The sequence below is a fragment of the Hyaena hyaena genome, unplaced genomic scaffold, assembly GCF_003009895.1.
Source record: "Hyaena hyaena isolate Hyena2069 unplaced genomic scaffold, ASM300989v1 scaffold_114, whole genome shotgun sequence".
NCBI lineage: Eukaryota > Metazoa > Chordata > Mammalia > Carnivora > Hyaenidae > Hyaena > Hyaena hyaena.
In genome coordinates this window covers 1,638,455-1,660,241 of record NW_024080746.1, presented here as the reverse complement: position 1 = coordinate 1,660,241, position 21,787 = coordinate 1,638,455, and the positions used below count along the sequence as shown (strand labels likewise).

At 49.0% G+C, this 21,787-nt stretch overlaps 1 protein-coding gene across 2 annotated transcripts in view; it reads left to right on the top strand.

The window, feature by feature from the left end:
* Positions 1–5,656: 5,656 nt before the first annotated feature.
* The window catches only part of SEL1L3 (SEL1L family member 3), a 104,871-nt gene continuing 88,740 nt past the window's right edge, over positions 5,657–21,787 (top strand). For both annotated transcript variants that reach the window (XM_039236671.1, XM_039236670.1), the window contains exons 1-2: positions 5,657–5,860; positions 19,426–19,996. In XM_039236671.1, the coding sequence (XP_039092602.1) occupies positions 5,690–5,860; positions 19,426–19,996 (742 nt within the window). In that variant the 5' untranslated portion in view covers positions 5,657–5,689. The remainder of the gene's footprint in view (positions 5,861–19,425; positions 19,997–21,787) is intronic.

Below are 21,787 nucleotides of genomic sequence, written 5' to 3'. Positions count from 1 at the left end.
CCTCCCCACCACCTGCTGTCACTGCGGGAGTTTCGTGTTGTCGTGGAAGCTCCGGTCCCTGAGCAAAGCTGCTTGGAGCCAGGCCAGCTCTGCCGCCGGGCGATGACCCTGGACCTGGGATCTTTCAAATGACTCAGGTCCTTCATCTGTAAAATGACGCTGCTGCTGCTGTTGCTGTCATGAGGATTAAGTGAATTAGTGCATCAAAGTAAGACTTGATAAGAACTTTAAAAAGAAATCTCTCAGCGAAAAACTACAGAGATAAGTAGCTATTAAGAGAACCTGGTCCAGCTTCCTCTTCTCCAGGCTACTCTCGGTTTTGTATGGACCTTACTAAGTGTCCACACAAGTACAGCTCATCTTGACATTTCATTTTACTTGATATTGTTTACTACCGGATACACTAAAAGCCCTAAGTCGATGTTAATGCCTGTCTAAGCATCGCGATTTCAGCTGCAGGATGCAGTTATAAAATACTGTCAGGACTTGCAGATACAATCCGCTTTCCCCAAGGTCTCAGGTGTACTCACTGTCTCTCTTCAATTATTTACACTGACACTGTCTCCCTGGGTGCAGTCGCTATCCCTCCTCGCTGTCTGTCCCGTGTGGATCTGCACACTCACAGCCAACCTCCCTCCACTCAACCCCTTTTCACACATATGTTCTCAACATGCTCCCCCAAAGATATTCTTCTAACTGCATGCCCTTGACCTTCTGCATCCCAGGGTCCTTCCTTCCTCAGACCCTCAGTATATAGATATTTCTGTCCTCGCTGAGCTGAAAATGTCCCTCCTCTGTCCCAGGTCCCCTGAGAATGTTAAGAAAAGTTTTGGCAGCCATGCCCAGTGGGGCAGGTTGCAGACCTATGTCTGTATGAATGAGGAGGCTCCGGATACCTGGCTGCACCTGCCCTGCCCGGGGCTGTTCAGCTCGCAAGGGTCTCCATCAGTCGTCTGGGGGGCCAGGGAGTGGACTTCCCCGCTGCTCCCCTGGCCACAGCATAAACTGCGGCCCTGCGGAACCCTTGTGATATCTGCTGCTTAACAAGGCAACTGCTCCTGACTTGAGAGGAGGCTTGGCTGAGGGAAGCTGCCTGCTTTTTCCCAGCTCAGGGTCGGGGGTGGGGGTGGGGGGTGCAGAATTGAGCTGAATATGCACCTATTCGGAAGGGCAAAGAGCCAAAAATAACTGGGAGCAACAGCATTTCATCTGACAGGCCCAGAAATAGAGCTCGTTTCGGAGCGCGCCAGGGCTACAGACTGGGTGATTCTGAGACCTTCCGCATTCCCACAGAACGACACGGAAGCCTCCCAGCTTTCACAAACCCTTCCATCCTCTCTTCACACGACTTCTCGAAGCGAGGGCCCTGTGGCCCAGGGGAAAGGGGTCTGCAGAGTCAGAGGGACTGGAGGCTCAAAAGATGGGGTCGGGAGACCAGGGGATGAGGATGGTACCTGGTGGAATATTCTAAGGGAGGAAGAAACAGGAAATAATCAGTAAATACGGAGGATTCAAAAAAGGAAGAACAGGGATAGGGAAGGTAAAGCCTAGGCTTTCTCTTTTTTTTTTTTTTTCATGAGAAAAATGGAAGCAGTGCGTGTTAAAAATGGCCTGCAGGATTCAACTGGATCCCGAAGGTCGAAGGTCGTCCTTGGCAGGAAAAAGGTCACAGTTTTCCAACGGGGATTGGAAATGTGTGGTCTGACAGCAATCTTCTCTTCTAGTTTTGTCTTCTTCTCTTGTATTTTGATGTAAAAGGCAAATGTCACAGTTCATTTATCTTTATTCCGCATATCTGAAGTTGCAGAATGGATGGTATAGAATTCCCTGCCCCAGGGTGAAGAGCTGTGTGCTAACAGGAAGGAGATGGAGGAGACGACAATGAATGTAAAAGGTAATAAGGGGGCAAGAAGGAAAAGACAGACGGAAAGGAAAAAATGAAAAAGGAAGGTGATGAAGTCATTTTTATTGAGCGACTATGTCCGAGAACCTTCTATGTACGAGGCATGGGGGCTGGGCCCAGAGCTGAGAGAACAGGTCTACAAACCGACCAGAATATGAAGCAGGATTAGCCAGTTGCCACACGGGGTGACAGGCAATGCTCGCTGGGGACAGAGGGAAACTACCAGTTGATTTTTGACCCGAGGTCACAAGGGATGTTTTTGTAGAGCTGGTGGCATTTGTCTGGGTCCCAGAGGCTTATTAGGAGGGCGCTTTCCGCACTGCTCTGCCGTGCCCTCCCTCCCCCTCCTGTGGCTCAGAGAGCAGGGGCTTATCAGGAGCAGACCTCAAGGCGGGTCCCAACACATCCTCAGCACCTAGACGTGCGGTTTCCCTGCGCGGCCTGGGACAGCCTGAAAAAAATAAGACCGTGACAAGTCTGGAGTTTCTCCCAAATTATATTCAGTTTAAAGAACTGTCTTTTATGATGATATGAGAGCCTTCCTAATTGTTTGATGGTAAAAATCTTTTGGATGAAATAATGTTGATAAAAACAGGATACTGGGGTTTTTTTGGGGGTTTTGTTTTAAATACTCTTACTTGGCAAAGTGGATAGGTAGCCGACTGCATGGGTCCCTTGGGATTGTACAGACGTTAAATCATTTCGGATTCTGAGAACACCCTTCTGCCTCGAACGCCATTCTGTGCTCACAGAGGCAAGCATTTTCAGTGAAGGTTATGCCTTTTTCCTGCGGCCCCCGACCTGACCCCGTCCAGGCCTCTGGATGCTTCTCCTCGTAAGCCTTGCAGAGAGAGGCTACCACCCTGCTGGACTCTTTTTCTGTGTCGAGGTGTGGAATTGTTCTCTCCCTGTCTGTCGGAGGGGATGGGATAAACCGACTCACATGGAGGCAGTGATGAGTGATACCAGACACAGTCCCCGGGGACCTTCACAGTTTAGTGGAGCAGTAAAACTTAATTCGAGCCAATAAATTGTAAAGGTGGGAAAGAGCAGTATTTTAAAATGAAGGGTCCTCTTCTGTAATCAGTCCACACCCTTCAAATTACTGACACAGATGGCAAGAGAGGACGCAAGGGCAGCGACTGATTCTGTCTTCCGGATCAAAATGTCACAGTCCACTGTGAATAGAGATCTTGGCCTTCTCTTTTTCTTCCCCTCGCCGGTAGAGAATTAATCCGTCAATCCTGCCGCGCCGCTGCCCTGGGCCACAGAGCAACCTGAACGTCCCGTTTTGAGGACCAAATAGTCTCATGGTCAATTCTCTGCCTGCCTGTCTGCCAGTCCTAATGGAAAGGGATGCCTTCTCACCTCTGGATTTTGAGGTGTTGTACTGGCACACAGTAGGGGCACAACAGAAGCCTAGGCAATAAGGGATGTGATAAAAATAGCTCCGTGCCCTTATCGGGTGCCTCTGCAATGACTACAGTTAGGTAAATTCAAACTCATAAGGCTTCTCAAGCTTGGATTCCATGAATCCTGATTACAAACAACCTAAGGGAGCCATTTAGTTCCCTGAAGACCAACCGAATCTGTGTGCAATGAAGTGGGAGAGAACTCCAGAGAAAGGCCCGGAAGACAGGTGGAAATTCCAGAAATATTGGGGAGCCCCATTTTCTGGACCGGGACAACAATTTTCCTTCCATATACATTAAAAAGTATAGCCTATACTTTGGCCTGACCAAAAAAATTATATATGTATGTGGACACGATCTGGGACAAAGCCACCAAATCCTTCCTCCCCTTGGACACTCAATAGAATACGTGATTTTCCGCATCACACAGGAATTTTAAGGGCTTTGGGGCTTTGGAAGTGGGGCAGGGTGCTGGAGACATCTGTCAAACAAAGACACTCTCAGATGCTTCAGTGCGGTGCCTGCTGGATGAGACAGGCGCTGAAAGACCCTTTCTACAAGGCACTGGTTTTGGAAATGGGGTCTGTGGGCCAGCAGCAGCAGCACGGCCTGGAAGCTTGCTGGAAAAGCAGCTTCTCAAGCCTCACCCAGGGCCAACTGGACCTGAAATTCCGGTGGGGTTGTCCGGCAAGGTGTGTTTCAGTAAGCCCTCCCAGGGATTCGCGTGCCGGCTGAAGTTTGAGAACCAGTGACAGAAGCCATTACCTTGGAGTGAGTGACTGGGAGCCAAGCACCTGACCCAAGGCCACAGCCCTCAGGTGACCTAAAAAAAGAAAGGGATGACTCAGCTGCATTGCTGAGTGTGGCCAGGCCTGTACTGAGATGGCCGAGGGCACACCCGGGCACAACCCTGGGGACTCCATCTTTACGGCCAGACTCTCCTGCAGCCTGCCACGACTTGACCTACAGGGCAAGGGCCGTGTCCTCCCAGACGCCCAATTATTGTTAGTTCCAATACGCACGATCCACCAGTGCCAAAGGGAAGCTTCTGAGAACTTTCGGAGATGGGTTAACTATTTCAGAGCCGCAGCCACCTGCCCAAGCAGTTGTCTGAGCCGCTAGACACAGCCCAGCGCTTCCCAGAGCACCAGGCCCCGCAAGCTGGAGGTCTCAGAGGGCCAGCCCAGCCCCTCCTAACGCGTATCCTCGAACAGCCAGTCCCAGCCTGGGTCCCCAAGGCCGAGGCTGTGCCCGGATGTATTCTAAAAAGTGTGTGTGCGCTTCACGAGCCTCACCCTTTCGTTTAGGGCTTCAGTACAATTGCATTGACCTAATTAATTCGTTTTCCCTTCGGTCCGAAGTGGAAGCCGGGGCACAGGGCTGCAAATCCGATGCAAACCCGCTTTGGGCGCCGATACTCTGGACAATTAAAACAAAGAGCGCGGCGGCGGCGGCGGCGGCGGCACCGCACAAAACCCTCGGGAAACATCCAGAACGTGCAGCGAACCAGCCGGCAGGGCGGGGCGCAACCGGGTTAAAAATGTGCCGGCAAGGAGGCGGCCCCACCCCTGCAGGTGGACAGGTGGAGGTTGGCAGGGGTCAAAATCCATCCTGAAAGGACTAGAAGCTGGGCCGCTGCGTGGCGCAGCTGCAGGGCGCACGGTCGCCCTGCGCCCGGCGGGAATGGCGCCCTCGCCAAAAAAAAGCCACGAAACAAAACCCATTGCACCGGCGGGAACTGGGCTGCGGGACCCGCGCAGCAGTGGACGGGCGCAGTAGCATGCGGGAGCGGGGAAGCGGGGGCAGGGGAGGGAGGGGAGGCAGAAAGTGGAAGAAAGAGGGGGTCAGGACGAGAAAGGTGCGAGTAGAAGCTGGGAGGCAGGGGAAAGGGGGAGCGGAGGGAGGGGAGACAGGGCTCGCGGACAGGAAGCGCGCCGAAGGGGGGCGGGGGAGGAACGCGGAGAAAGGGAAGGGGGGGTCGGACCGGGCACCGAGGGAACTGGGCGGGGGGCGGCGGCCAGGGGGCGGGCCCGGGTCGGTCCGCACCTGCGGGGGCTCCGGCCGCCGGGAGAGGTGGGAGCCGGGTCGGAGGCAGCCGCTGGGAGGCGGGCTGGGCAGGGAGGCAGAGGGGAGGGAGGGGAGGGAGGGGACGGGCCCTGGGAGGCGGGGAGGAGCCGGCGCGCGGCTGGGGCTGCGGGGGCGGCGACGGCGGGAGCGGCTGTGGCGGCGGCGGCGGGTCCGGCGGCGGCGGCGGCAGGTGGCCCCGCGCGCGGCGGCCGGCCCGGCCGGGGGCGGGCGGGAAGGTGGCGCCTCGGGCGGGGGCCGGTCCCTGCACCAGGTGACCTGTTCCGGCCCGGATCCGGACGGCCTCGCCATGCAGCGGCGTGGCGCGGGGCTCGGGTGGCCGCGGCGGCAGCAGCAGCAGCAGCAGCCCCCGCCGCCCGCGGTCGGTCCCCCGGCCGCAGCCATGGCCCCCCCGAGCGGCGGCGTCCCCCCGGGCCTCGGCGGCCGCCCTGCCTGCGCGCTGCTCCTGTTCTGCTACCTGGTGAGCGCCGGACCCTGCCCGGGTCCTCCCCTCCGCGCGGGGCCCCGGGGACGCGGGCGGGGGCGGCCGGGGACCTCCGCCTGGCGGGGCGGTACGGCGCCGCTAGTTTTCTGGCTTCCGCGCCGCTGCGCCCCGGGCGCGCCCGGCACCTGGGATGGGTACGCGCGGCGCGGAGAGGGGTGCGTGGACCGGACTTGCGGCGCTCTCGCTCGTGTCGCTTCCTCTCCCTGCGAGACGCGCCCCACCCCCGGGCGAGGTTCCCCTGGGGACCCCCTCCTGTGCCCCCACTCCACCCGGGAACCTCGCCGGCCGCGTTTCCACCCTGCCCGTGGCGCGCGGCTCTCCGGCCCCCTCCCTCCCGGTCCTGGGCTCCCCTCACAGTCTCGCAGCTCCGTTCCTTCCCGTGCCCAACTTCGCCTCTTTCTCGCGGCCGACGCCACCCGCCTCGAGCCTCCTTTCGGTTGCCCCCGGGGCCCCCTGGCCCGGACTGCTTTCTGCCAACGCACCGGCGAGGAACCTAGCGTTTGCAGCGCTCGTCAACTCCTCCGTGGTCACTCCGGCCAAGTTGCGGATGCCAGAGAGAGATCTCGTTCTTTGTAACACGCTTACCGCCCGAGTGGGGACTTTAGCTGCGTCTTGAACATTGTCCTTTCAGAGAATACGTTTGGCTCATGCACGTCAGTTTACAGTTTGCACTCGTTTTGGCTTCTGTTTCAGTCATCAACTAAATGGCAGTAACCTATTTTTCAAAACTAGCTCATTTAAAATACCAGGGTAATTTAAACCCTCAGAACAAGGTGGGGGAAATATTCCTCAGTTCCTTTGATGCCTTGCTTGCTTCTCCTTTGAATTCTCCTAAACAATAGTAAATTTACAGAAGGTGACACCCTTCCTGTCCAGCCCACCTGATGTTCCAGGATCTGGCAGAAACCTTGGGTTATCTCGCCATATATTACTGTAAATAAATGAAATTGAAAATGCTGAATCATGAAACTGATGTAATAGGAAATTCACAGAACGCTTAAAATTGAGCAATGTCATTGTCCAAAATTATTTTCATTTACGTTCGATTGCCGTTATTCAGAGTCTGTCTTCTCAGAAACTAAAAACTGCTTAGGAGACGTTGTCAGGCATTAGAATTGGATTCCAAAGAAATTGCCACCCAGCCCAAGTTTCTTTTAACACTCTTTACTTCTTGGCTGTTGCATTTCTTGAAGCAAGAGGGTGTAAAAATGCAAATTGTAATTCTGCTTTAGAATCTACCTGTTGAGCAATCCATGCTTTTCCTCATATTTTAAAGTACCGAATTTCATGGTTGGAGGTACTTGATATTTTCATGAGAAGTTGTCAGTTAACCCGAATGAGGTGTTTTTTTAAAAGATTTTGCACCCGAGAGATACTATTATTTAATATTTATGCCACAGGGTTACAGCACACAAGCTCATAAATAAAACTGCCAAAACAAGTGACAGGGCTTCAGTTTATTTTTTTTATTTATTTTTTAAAATGTTTTATTTATTTCTGAGAGAGAGGGAGGCAGCGTGAGCAGGGGAGGGTCAGAGAGAGAGGGAGACACAGAATCCAAAGCAGGCTCCAGGCTCTGAGCTCGCTGTCAGCACAGAGCCTGACGCGGGGCTCGAACCCACGAACCGTGAGATCATGACCTGAGCCGAAGTCAGACGCCCAACCGACTGCGCCACCCAGGCGACCCCAGGGTTTCAGTATAAACAGATGATCCCCGTCCACAAGGCACTGGTTACCCACAGAGGCAGAAATGATGTAGTAGAGTCGTGTGTGAAACATGAATGTACAGGTGGTCTGGAAAGTTCCGTGTGGAAACCCGAGGACCTGGCGAGGAGAGACCACTTCTTGTCAGTTCCGAGAAATCAGAGGAACAAGAGCAAAGCCTAAAGACCTAGTGGCCTGTGGGAACAGAGGTGGATGATGGAGCAGGTACAGAGTTCTGTTTGGACCCGGGGGGGATGTAAGAGAACAGGTCACAGAGAGGGGAAAGAGACGCTATGCATGGAGTGAGAGAGTGAAGTCATGAGGTAGGGCTCCGAAGAGAGATTATAGAAAATACTGTAATGTGGGAACTAACTGGAGTGTGGATGAGTATCTTGGCAGACAGAAGGATGGGATTTTGGAACGATCACGAAGAGGGAAATGTCAGTGCTTCCAGTCGATGTATGTCTCCTTCAGCTGGGCTTCAGATAGGCTACTGTACAGGAAAGACTCGGAGAGACAAGCAAGCCCTTTTGCAACTGAGTGAGGTTTTGTCAAAACCCAGGAAAGCCAAAGTGTGATTTGGAAGATGGGTTTCCCCTTTTGTTCTAAAGGTCTAGCCGGCTGGCTTGGGATTCTGCTCTAGAGCTATGTGCTCCCTGAGCCACCACTAAAAGGTAAGCCTTCCTGACCTTGGAGAAATTCAGTGCGCAAGGTCGGGGAAAACGTAAACATTTGCGCGGAACACATGAGATCCAGATAAACAACAGAAAACAACAGCGTATTTGTATCCGTTCTGCTTGTCAAGGAATGCTTTGTAGAGGAAGAGATGGGTCAGGGGAGGGGAGGCCAGCCGCAGAGGGTACAAGTGCAGTAGAATAATGAGGCATGATCTCTCAGGAATGTGTAGGCACTAGAGGAGAAAAGCTATCCCATAATGTGGGAGTGTAAATAATAACAATAGTAATAATAATAGTTTGCATTATAGTAAGTCCTTTATGTCCATTATCCAGTATTAATTTTAACAACAACCTGGTGATGTAGGAGCTGTTATGATCCTCATTCAGGTTAGGTGACTGAGACTCAGAGAGGTTAAGTAAGTTGCCCAAGGCCACACAGGTAGTCCAAGAGAGCAACCCAAGTCCGTCTACTTCCAGAGCCTCAGTACTGACCCTGCTGACCTATTGCTTTCTGGATTTTACGCCTTAGAACCCATTCCTCTCACGCATAGACATGTGCATGGGCCATTAGCAAAGCTCTTACAATTAGCAGCCACTGTGCAATTGGCCAGGATGTGAGGTCATGTCTAAAGTAGCCTAAAATATACAAAGCAGGAAGCACAGGCCACAGAATAGAAGCAGGATGTTAAAAAAAAAAATAGGTGAAACCAGAAAATATTTGCCCTCCTTGATGGAGAAGTTAAAGACAGGGTTTTTCTGTGTTCCAGAGGCAACTGGTGGGGTTTAGCACTTGAATTTGAACAAATGTGTGTGTCCAGGTGTAGAGCGAGTGTGCCTTGGAATGCATTCCAAAGCTAAGTCATCCCCACCTCTTCGCTCGTCCGCAAGGACTGGAGGGTGAGAGTGGTTTTCTGAGCAGAAGCCTTTAAGCCCTTGCCCTCGTGGGGAGCATGCTTCCCGGAGCCAGGGTCCTGAGGCAGCCGGTGCCTTTCTTCCCCATTGGCTGGGACAGAGTAACCTTCAGTCGCAGCCCAAGAACAGTACTGTGACTGTAGCTAGGATACTGCCAAAGTATGAATAATTGTGACGAGGCCTGAAAGATAAGTCACGGAACGATGCCAGGCAGATTTCGGAGAAGATGATCCCTGGTTCCAGCAGCTGCCAGAAAATTCTAAGGTTGCCAAAGGTCAAGATGCAAAGAGCCTCCTCAGAGAAGGTGAGGGCCTCAAAGGTAAAAGGTGAGAGCATCGCTTCCACTGAGGTCACTGGTGCCGAGTGGTGTGGTCCATGTAGGACCCGCCAACAGACCCCCTTGCCAGTCCCTTACATCATTACTTTACTAAGGTTACTCTTACCTTCCTCCAGACTTGGCTAGACCAGCTGAGGCTGCCCCAGCCACATCAGTGGCACTTATAGAAGGCATTTCTGTCCATTCCGAACTCTGGTCTCGAATGTATAATTTTTTCTTAAATGAGAAAAACAGAGCTCACAATGGCCAGTATGGATGTCAGCTGTAGAGCCGAAATATTCAGAGTGGACATTTGCACTTGTTAGACAATCCGAGGACAAAGAAATAAGAGGGCATTAGTGGCACAGATGTATGTGGGGATCGTTAGCAGACGGTGGCTGCGACAGAATTCTCCATCAGTGGCCACAGACCATCGGTTATCCCTCTAGAAGTATTCATTAACCCCTTACTCTGTGTGGAACATGGGGCCTGGGAAGATCAAAATGAGGCTCAGAGAACTCTCAATTATCTCGCTTGCCCAAGAGTGAAAATGAATGTCTGAAATAGAGATCACCTTCAATCACCCAATCAGCCAATAGAGTCTACATTCACTGTGACCAGAGCTCCCACGATCTCCCAAGCAATGGTGTTTGCCTCTTTCATTCTCTTCCTTCTATGCCTGTTGGCACGTGTGCGGGAGTCATGAAGTGGCTGATGGAGGCAGCTGGAGGAAAGGTAGACGAGAAGGCTGAAAGAACCCGGGCAGTTCACAAAGATGGATAGACTTGAGTAGACCATAAATGGCCTCAAGTGAATTCCAGTTACCCCATTTCTTGGCTCATCCTATTCCCCTGAGGAAGGAACTGAGGGGCAGGAGGGCTGTGCAGCTTCTGAGGAATTGTTGGAGACACTCTATTTGGACTGCCCTTACTTGTCTGACATCCGCATCCACAGAAGGGCTCACCTTAGTTGGGGAGCTGGCTTGGTTCAGGGTGTGTGTTTGTAAGGCAATACCTCCCCCCCCCCCACAAGCCGTAGTGACGTGGTAGGAATTTAGCCCCCGCGCATCCCCACCCCGACTTCAGGATGAGAGTGAGTTAAGTCTCACCTTTCCCCCACCTGTAGCCAGAAAGTGGTACAGGTGTAGAGGTAAGCTGGTGAGTGGTGGGCCTCATTTTGGGTGTTACTGGAAGGCAAGAAGGATACTATCGCTGGCTTTGGAGTCAGATAGGAATTTGAATTTTGGTTCTGTTTTTTAGTAGCTGGTTGGCCTTGGGCGAGTTACTTACCCTCTCTGAACCCATTCCATTTTCTCAGCTGTAAAACTGGAATGCTGTGGCCCTCCCCAGAGCTGTGGTGAAGGTTAGTTTTGAAGGGAGATGCTCTATGAAGGATGGGGTTAGAAGTGAGTGAGGAGAGGGACTTTCCACACCTGTCCCAATGCCCAGCACAGAGTAGGCACTGAATGAAATCAAACCGAAGCGAACCTCGGTTACCATCTTACGATTTAAGTTAAAAAGAAATAGCATATCAAATAGAAGGAAGGAGGGGGGGCGGTGAGGCAACACAACTAGACGTATTGATCATTGTGATGGTGTTTCTCTAGCCAGCTCTCCATTTTGGGAAGGCATATTAGTAAACTGGGAAGTATTTCCCAGAGTACATCTCGATTTTGGAGTCCATATTGACATCACTGCCCATTCTGTTTAATTGCATGCTTTGTTGATATAAACAGGATTTTTGCTTCTTTCTGGTCAGCAGAAATTGGAAAAGTAGGCATTTTAAGCCAATGCAATTACCTTTTGACTTATGGAAAGTTTGATCTAGCCAGTTTGGAGGGAAAGTGCACTCATGAGCCAAGATTTCCTCGGGTGACTGATGGGATGGAATAGGCAGGAATGAGAAGAACAGACACCTAGTTATTGTTTGTATATCACACGAACCCACATACACGTGTTAGTGTAAATAAACTTCCCATCAACAAGACATGAATGACTGAAGACTTTGCAATCTCTCTGTCCCTTCCTTAAATGACATGTGGACCATATGGAGAAAAGAGCCGAGTTTTCTCAGCTTTTTAGAGCAAGGAAGAGTATTTGAATAGAATTTCTTCTTATTGATTTTGTTTAAAGGCATCAGATGCAGTCATCCTAAAAGAAGTTTAGGCAGAATTGATAGCTTTTTTTTTTTCATCCAGAAGATACATAAATTCATCTGTTTCTCAATTCCCAGGCTGAACCGAATGCATTTTGATCTCCAATTTGGGGTCTTTTATCATGAACACAATGTTAGCTGACCCTTTTCTTTCCTTAAAACAAATTTACAATACATCCTCAATTACAGAAACACAAGGGAATCTATGTTTTGTGAGTGTGTGTGACATTGTCAGATTTGACTTTGATTAAGGCTTACTTCTGGTGTAAACAGATGTTGGAGGGCTCAGCATCTTTCAGAGCCCAGCGCCATTGTGTACAGAACAAATCAGTAGCTTCCGAGATGGAACAGCTCTGTAACTGCCTAAATGGCATAATTTAAGGGGCACAGAAATGCCCCCTCGCCCCCAGAATCTTGCTTATAGCCACAGTGCATTTAGGCTTTGCTTTTAAGGCATTATCTTCACCAGGCTGGCCCAGAACTGTAGATATGTGACATTACTGCAGTACTGTTTTCATTATCACATTAACATGGATGAACTTGCCCAATGAGCAGGGGAATCCAACAGAGAGTAGAGGGATAGGGGATTTTAAAATTTTCATTCGTATTTTAGGTGTGGAGAAATGGAAAGTTCTAGAATGTAGGGAGGTTGTCTGGAGGGACTTGAGAGCTGAGAGAAATCCACCCTAAATGGGTGAGGTAAGTGTCAGAGTGCCACCTCCCCTGACCTCGCAGTCTGCCTTGTCAGCCCTGACCCCCCAGGGGCCCAATGAGATGCTAAAGAGTAAGGGTTCTTTACAAGGAAATAAGTGAGGCTGGATGGGAATGGAGAAGTGTAGAGGGCCCCATCACAAAAGGCCTTGTGAATGTCAGGAATGGGAGGCAGGGACTCAAGACCGGATGAAGTCCTCTCCCTTATATACAGTGTCCCCCCTCCCCCACTGGGACAGACCACAGAGGGTCTTGGCAGAAATAGTCCCGCCCACTACTTTAGTTGAGCAGGAAGCACTTAACCAAAATCCGACTGTCAGCCTCCCTGTATTTCAGAAGCCAGAGACATAACAATGAATAAGACATGGACTCTGACCTCATAATTTCTAAAGAAAGAACGTTGGGGGTAATTTTTTGCTTCTGCTAATGCAAGCTGGCATGTGAAAATACCTATGAAGGTTGGACATGTGTCATGCCTGTAGCTGAAACTCTTCAAGTTAATTGCCTTATTTTCCTGGCAGGAAACAGCTCATAAGCACACACGTGACTTGAGCCAGGAAATCAGCTTCAGCTTAATCAATATTTAGAGTGTGATGTGTTGCTAATCGGTGTTGGTTTTGTACATAGCAGAGGTAGCCACAACTCATGGTGTAGCATCTGCCCACTGGGTCTGCTCCCGGCCACAAAATGCCAGCCTCCTACATTGCAGGGGTGTCCAAAGGACTGGAGACCGTAGCGCCTTCTTGCGTGATTTAGATCTTGCCCCTAAAGCCACATTCGATGATGTCAGGGTCCCCTCTGGGGCCGGCACACCCCCATCCAATGAAGAAAACAATTGTCCAGCCCTGAAACTGTTCTTCCGTTTTACTAATGCTTCTCCCACTTCTCAAATCATCTTTGTCAGTCCATGAAATTTTCCAGTCCTGAAATGTTTAGCCTCGCTCCAACTTCTCATCCTACTTGGATCATTACTGAAAGAAACAATAGGAAGATGTCAGCACCGCCGCCCGGGAACCTTAGCAAAATAACAAATCAAGCGCCATCAACCGCACGTATAAGAAATTATACCTAATTGCCCAGTCTCAGTTCTTTGATATGATCATTCCTTCAAAATACATGTTTTCTGTCATCTTGTGTTTTCCTAAATTCTAAATCTAGGATAAAAGCTTAATAATCTGAGAACAGGAGTCAGCAAACTATGCCCCACGGGCCCAGCCAGCCAGCCAGCCGCCTGTTTTTGTAGACAAAGCTGTGCTGGACCACAGCCGTGCTCATTTGCTTCTGAGTTAGCTGTCTTGATAGCACAGCAGAGCCGAGTAGGTTTCATGGACGCCAAGTGGGCTACCAAACCTAAAATACTCACCATGTGGCCCTTTTTGAGAGGCAGAGTCTGTGCTCACTTCAAATCTAAAATCGCACCATCCAGGAGAAATGTGACGTAAGCCACAGAGGTTAGCCACATTTAGGTAGTTTCAAATTTTCTAAAAGCCACATTTAAAAAGTAAACAGGAACAGGTGAAATTAATTTTAGTAACATAGTCTATTTAGCTCACTGTATCTCAGTATGCTCGTTTCAGTATATAATCGGCATAAGAAATAGTAATGAGATATTTTGGATTAAAAAAAATTGTCTTTGAGACCCAGTGTATATTTTGCACATAGAGCAACAGCTCAGTGTGGACCAGCCACATTACCAGTGCTTCATGTGAGCTGTGGCTACCGTTTCAGGTCGCATGCATCTAGAACCCGTAAACCTTGGATTTCGTTTTACCGCACTTGAGACTTTGAAGTATGTGAAAATAAAATAATCTTCATATGCATATATAGAGATTCCTTTAAAATAGAATTTTGAGGAAAGCGCCTGGAGAGAGTACATCGTCGGGTGTCCTATACCTTCTTCATTTTCATCTGTCACCACTGCCCTCCGCAGTGATGAGCCCGATGTGCGGAAAGTCATGGGTCATCAAGCAAAGCTGAAACCAGTTTCTCCATGCTGTGCTGATTCACCTGGGAAAGTGGACTGTGCATGTTTAGCGCTAAGATGTAGAATAATGGACGTTGTTACTAACTGCACTTTGCGATGAAATCCAGTGGTATCGAATAGTCTTTCCTCCAGAATTTTGTTTAAAAGAAGTATTCACTAGAGTTCAAGGCATCAGCAATAAAAACATGATTAGGGGCGCCTGGGTATCTCAGTCAGTTGAGCGTCTGACTCTTGGTTTCCGCTCATGTCCTGATCTCGTGGTTTGTTGAGTTTGAGCCCTGGGTCAGGCTCTGCACTGACAGCGAGGAGTCTGCTTGGGATTCTCAGTCTCTCTCTCTCTCTCTCTCTCTGCCCCTCCCCCACTCAGTCTCTGCCTCTCAAAGTAAATTTAAAAAATTAAAAAACAAACATGATTCAAAAGAGAAATTGAAGTGGGCCGGGCACCTGGGTGGCTCAGTCAGTTGAGCATCAGACTCTTGATTTCAGCTCAGGTCGTGATCTCACGGTTGCGGGATGGAGCCCAGAGTCGGGCTCTGTACTGACAGCAAGGAGCCTGCTTGGGAGTGTCAGTCTCTCCCTCTCTCTCTGCCCCTCCACCGCTTACGTGCTCTCTTGCTCTCTCTCAAAACAAATACATACTTTAAAAAAAATTGAAGTGGGAGAAGAGGGCTGGGGTGAGTTTTTAAGGACTACAGAAGAGGAATGAGGAAGAGGTTTAAGGTCCTCCTTTGAAAAAGAACACAAGGTAATATTTAATATACCACAGCATGTGCTGGACTTTCCTCTCTGTTGCCTCACTAACTGGGCAGATGTCTTCCTCCCGGGGAACTGAGCGAGGGCCGCGTTAGGGGCACCTGGTATGAGGGGCACCAGCCACCATGGTCTGCAGTGCTGTCCGGCCTCCTTCTGCACCAGCGGCCTCTGTCTTCAGCCGCCCTCTGCTCAACACCTGAGTCCCGTCTTGAGCGGCGGGCCACACCCGCACACACCTGCCAAACCGCTGCGTATGGACAGATGCTGGGGGTATCTCTCATTCACAGGGAAGCGGAGTTCAGCCTGGCAGCTCTGCAGTCTTGCTGTTGTGTGCTGTGGGGTATAGACAGGGGAGAGGCAGTGAAAACGGGGCCCCCGTCTTCAGGGTTTGCCTCTGCTAAGCCACCAGCCAGGCTTTTTGTCGGAGAACATCACCTCTCAGTGACCACTTCTTTGTTGGAAAAATGGGGTGGGCTGGCTCATGGCCAAGGGCTCATCGGCTCTAACAGTCGTCACTTCTCATTATAAGATTATTTTTATATTTGTTTGCCCCCCTGTAATTTGGAAGAATAAATGAGAACATAAAACAATTAAACTTCTCACTGTGGGGGCAGACAGTGTGGACTGTACCTGCCTCTTTACATATTTCTTCCCACACCTTTCCCATGACTAATGAAAAGGAATGGCCATTCTGTTCTCACTGCGCCACTTGGAAAAACTACATTTTTTATTTTCATCTTTAGGACAGTTGTTTTTCTCCCTCTGCCCTACTCTGTTTGGTTTTGTTTTCTGGAATATTCATGGAATACAGAATTCAAGATATAAATAAGAATATGCAGCCAGCGTTCTGCTCTTACCCTGTCTTCCAGTCACTTTATCCTTCTCTGTGCGAGCAACGAGTGCTATGTGGATTAAAGCGAATATGTATATATTTTTCCTTTATAAAGAAAACTCAAATGGTACTTCTGAATCTGTTTTAAAAATAACCTTAAACTTTGGAGATCATTTCACTATCTGTACATGAAGCTCTTTTGAATAGCTGTATAGTACTCCAGGAATGGATGTCCTATCATTTATTGAAACAGAGGTTTCTCTCTCTCTTTGTTTTAATGTTTATTTACTTTTGAGAGAGAAAGAGAGAGAGACAGAGCATGAGCAAGGGAAGGGCAGAGAGAGAAGGAGACAGAATCTGAAGCAGGCTCCAGGCTCCGAGCTGTCAGCACAGAGCCCAACGTGAGGCTTGAACTTGACAACTGCAAGATCATGACCTGGGCTGAAGTTGGATGCTTAGCTGACTGAGCCACCCAGGCACCCCCAAAATTTTTTAATTTATTTATTTTTAACTTAATTATAAACTAAAAATTTTTTAGTTTATTTATTTTTGAAAGAGAGACAGAGTGTGAGCAGAGCCAGAGTTGGACACTCAACAGACTGAGCCACCGACGCACGTGAACCAGTGCTCTCTTGATGGACATTTAGTTTTCCATCTTTTGCTGTTACAAACAGTGCTGCAGAGAAAACATGTACGTACATCATTTTGCACCAATTTTGAGAGTTATGTGTAGGGTAAAATCCTAGAGGAGGAATTACTGGACCGGAGGGTTTTTTTATACTTTTGATGGATATTGCCTGACCACCATCCACAGAGATCATTCTCACCAGCAATACCTAAGAGGCCTGTCTGGCCGCTACGGTGCGTTTATCGGACTTTTTTGATGTCTGTGTACCTAGCAAGTTCAAACTGATATTTTCAGTGTCACTTCCGTGTGCCTTTCCTTTACTATCAGTGGGAATGTACTAATTGATGAATGATGTCATTTTGCTCATTTTTCTTGATTGTTAGCTTCGTCTCTAATTGACTGTCAGTGCTTTTAAAATAGAAACACTATTTCCTTTTACAGAAACTTTCATTGACTCTTCATTGTTAATGGAATGAGATTCCACATTTCCTTGGGCTGCAATTCAGTGTCCTCCCTTCAGAGTGAGAACCCTGTCTTTCCTTTTTCAACCTCATGTCCCTAAGTCCTTTTGTGTCTTTCCCTTTCTTCTGTTCCCTGGTCAAACCAATCTGCCATCTTTCTAGTCCTCATGTACATCTGTGTTTCCCTGCCTTCTTGCCCCTGCTAATGCTGTTCAAACCACTTGCAGTATTTTCCCTTCACCTTTCCACCTACAGAACTTCTCGTCATCCCTCAAAGCCCAACTGAAATACCATTCTTTCCATGTAGGCTGCTCTAGAACTCCCAGGAAGAATGACCCTCACCTGGGATTGTGTGTCTTTAGGGGTTGCTTATAGTTTGACTAGAGCACTGGCACGTTCTGCCTTGTGTCACTGCTGTTTATAAACACGATTTCCTGAGACCCAGCGTTGTGTCTTAGCCCCCTCTGCGTCTCCTACAACCCTCAGCCAGAACTGAAGAAAGGTCCTTATTTCTTCCTCCTTTAGAAAAGACCACAGTGACCTTCTTCTGTAAACTTGTAAAAATATTCACAGCACAAAATTTACCGTCTTAACCACTTTCAAGTGTACAGTGCAGGGCCGTTAAGTGCATTCACACTATTGTGCAGCCATCACCACATCCATCTCTGGGACTCTTTTCATCTTGTAAAACTGCGACTCTGTGCCCATTAAACACTCCCTCCCCGTGGTCTTCTCCCCACAGCCCCTGGCAACTACCATCCTTTCTGTCTCTACGAATCTGACTGCTTGCAGGAACCTCATCCAGGTAGAATCCTGCAGTATTTGTTCCTTGTGACTGGCTTATTTCCCTTTGGATAATGTCCTCAAAGTTCATCCATATTGTCGCATGCGTCAGACTTTCTTTTTCAAGCTGAATCATATTCTGTTATGTGTATATCGCATTTTGCATATCCGTTTATTCATCGAGGTCATTTCTACCTCTCGGCTATTGTAAATAATGCTGCTGCGCACATGGGTGTGTGTCTGTGAACACATCTCTTCGAGCCCCTGTTTTCAACTGTTTGGGGTATATCGCCAGAATCGGCATTGCTGGGTCATGTGGTAATTCCGTGTTTCACTTTTTTGAGGAACTGCTACACTGTTTTCCTCAGTGGCTGTGCCATTTTACCTTCCCACCAGCCACGTACAAGGATTCCAGTTTGTCGGGGTGCCTGGGTGGCTCATGGGGCGCCTGGGTGGCTCAGTCGGTTAAGCGTCCGACTTCAGCTCAGGTCATGATCTCTCAGTTTGTTGGTTCGAGCCCCATGTCGGGCTCTGTGCTGACAGCTCAGAGCCTGGAGCCTGCTTCGGATTCTGTGTCTCCCTCTCTCTCTGACCCTCCCCTGTTCACACTGCCTCTCTCTCTCTCAGAAATAAGTAAAACATTAAAAAATTAAAAAAAAAAAAAAAGGATTTCAGTTGGTCTACGTCCTCTCCAGTGGTTGTTAGTTTTGTTTTGCTTTTTGTTTTTGGATAATGGTCATACGAATGGTGTGAAGCGCTCCAAAGTCATCTTTTTGCTATTGCATCTTGGATGCCTGAATCACAAAGTCATATTCAGAAGAGCTCTTAGCGCCTATCCACCAGCGCCTTATGCCCGAAACATTGCCTTGATCTCGTGACCAGCTTCTGAGATTTCTTCTGGAAGGAATGTCCATTTTAAGAGGTCTTCGTCATTTAAAGGACTAGGTAAATACACACGTGGCTAAAATCCTTCTTGGCACACGGAACACCATCCATGGTGAAAGAATCAGACAACGCAGCCTGTGGTCTGAGCCCGGGCTGTGTGTGATTTGGAGCAGCGAACCCTCCCGCTGGTCCGTCCGTCACGCATGCTTGTCCTGGCTCAGAACTTACGGGGGAAAAAGAGGCCAGGTTGGCATCCCTGTCACGCTCCCTCTCGAGTGCACTTTGAACTCTTCTTCCACCCTTTGATTTGCCTGAGTCTGATCACCATTTGAAGTCAGGACAATAGTTTGGAAATGTGTGAAGCTGGCTCATCCCTTTTTTCCACGCCAAGGCAGGTTCGCACCTACTGGATTTGTTGCAAACTAGCTCCTCCATATGGAAACCAACTCTGGAATGATTGCCACGGAGCTTTGAAAGACACATTTTGATCAGCAGATGCTACTGAGTCCGGGGAGAGAGTTTAATGTGGCCTAATCTTCATTCGTGTGTGTGTGTTGGTTTTTCTCTAATTGTTCAGTAACGGTTTTGCCATCTTTTATGTCCCACGTTCTCTGCTTTATGTAGACGGATATTTTTGTATCCCAGGAAAATGATTCACATATCTGTTAATATGATGATTTTTTAAACTTTCTGTATTTCTTTCTTCTGTTTTTTTTTTTTTTTTTTTTTTTTCCTTTTCAGAACGTTGTGCCGTCTTTGGGCAGGCAGACGTCTCTGACGACATCGGTAACACCCAAAGCTGAACAGAGCTTGGCTTACAAAGACTTTATTTATTTCGCCGCCTTTGAAGGGAACGTCCGCAATGTTTCTGAAGTCTCGGTTGAGTATTTATGCTCTCAGCCTTGTGTTGTGAATCTGGAAGCTGTTGTCTCATCCGAGTTCAGAAGTAGCATCCCCGTGTACAAAAAGAGGTGGAAAAATGAAAAGCATCTTCACACCAGCAGGACACAAATAGTGCATGTGAAATTTCCAAGCATCATGGTTTACAGAGATGATTATTTCATCAGACACTCCATTTCGGTATCCGCGGTGATACTACGCGCCTGGATTACTCACAAATATAGTGGTGGAGACTTGAATGTTAAATGGGAGGAAAATTTGCTACATGCTGTAGCTAAGAATTATACTCTTCTGAAGACGGTCCCGCCTTTCGAACGCCCTTTCAAAGACCATCAAGTGTGCCTTGAGTGGAACATGGATTATATTTGGAACCTTCGGGCAAACAAGATTCCCCAGTGTCCTCTTGAAAACGGTAGGTCATTTGCCTTGCAAGGAACCTAATGCTTGTTTCTTCAGATGGTGTGTATCATGCACAAGAGGATGGCAGGAGAAGGTTCTCATACCAGCAGTGGGGGGAGGCGAGGAAAATGGCGGGCACACTGAGGCTGTAGTTTAGGACTTCGGGGAGAAAGAGGGAGGGAGTAAAACGGTGAAGAGAGGGGATTAGTAGGAGAGAAGAGACTGCACTGGAGGGTCACAGAGGTCATGGAGGGACCTTGAGAGACTTGGGTCTGAAGTTGGAAAGGAACGTTATTACCACCGAAACAGGCTCTGGGAAGGTCTTCCTCCCTCTCTCCCCTCATGAACCCTTCGAGTATCAGTTATTTTTAGGTGGAGTGTTTTCTTCCTGGAGGAGATGAGAACCAAAAGAGCCTTTGTGTCAGGCAAGAAGTCACACGGGAGTTTTCGGCCCAGCGTAACTGGGTTCAACTCCTCACTCTGCCACTTTGTGCCTGAGTAGCCTTGGAATTCTGGGAGCCTCAGTTTTCTTACCTGTAAAACCGGGATAATAAGGAACAATTCCCTCAGAGCAGTGCTGCGAAAGTTAAATGAGACGTAATTGGGTTAACACACAACCAGCCCTCAGCAAAATTAGCCGTCATGATGATACAGTCCAAACTCTGCATTTTATCCTAAATGTTACATGGTCATAGCCACCGAAAGACCAACACAGGAGATTCCCGTGCCTGTCCTTAAGCGCCGGGGTTGGAGATCTCTGGCTCTGGAGAGAACTTAGAAGTTCTCTCCATTGGTAAGAGAGGCACCTTTCTGTGTGGATACTGGCTGCCTGCCAGCCCTTCTGCGCATCCTATAATGGGGAGCCAACCTGGGCATGCCCCCAGCACTCATCTGGAGCCTGGCAGTGCATCCTGAAGTGTGGCCCTAGGACCAGTTGCCACACAGTCACCCAGGGCTCTTGTAAATGCAGATTTCCAGGCCGTATCCATCTCCTGCTCAGTCGGGATCTGTGGGGCGCAGGGCCCTGAAATCAGCATTTTAAACACACTCCCGTGACTCTGATGTATCTTAAAGCTTGGGGGCCTCTAAAGCAGCAGCAGGGCAGTAGGACTTTGATCTAGAGTAACTGTGGCCCAACCCCCAGGTGGGCTTGGAGGGCGAAGAGCACCCATGGGCCTGTGACCACACACCCTTCCTCGGTAGGTGCCTGACCACTCCTTGTCTGGTTGAAGGCAAGATGACTTCAGAACACTGAGAAGACAATGGCCATGAATATGTCCCGGGGCCACCCCCAAACAGCCCTGCATATAATGACAACTTAAAGCATCTATGCAACCATATAGTTGTTCAGAGGCTACTTACCATAGACTGAACACATTAGCCATTAAAAATATCTCTTTCTTTTGAAATAATTCTAGATTTGCAAGAAGTTGCAAAAATGGTAGAGAGTCCTGTGTATCCGGCTTCCCCCTAAGGGTGACGTCTATCCTAACTGTAGCGCGACATCCAGCCCTCGAGACTGATGTGGATCTAGTACTGTTGAACTAGACTGCAGACCTTATTCAGAACCCACCAGTTTTTACATGCGCTTTTGCGTGTATTTAGTTCCATGCAATCTTATCCTGCGTTCTGTCTGATTAGCCTTGTTCTCTGTCTGCCTTATTCCTATTCCATGCCTCGGTGGTGTTTTTAAATACAGATAATGGAGAAGAAGAAGGCAGATTCCTTTTCTGTGCGTATGCGGGTTGGGGGTAGGGCTGGGTGGGTAATTAACCAGTCGAGCTGCCTGCATTTTGATGATCAG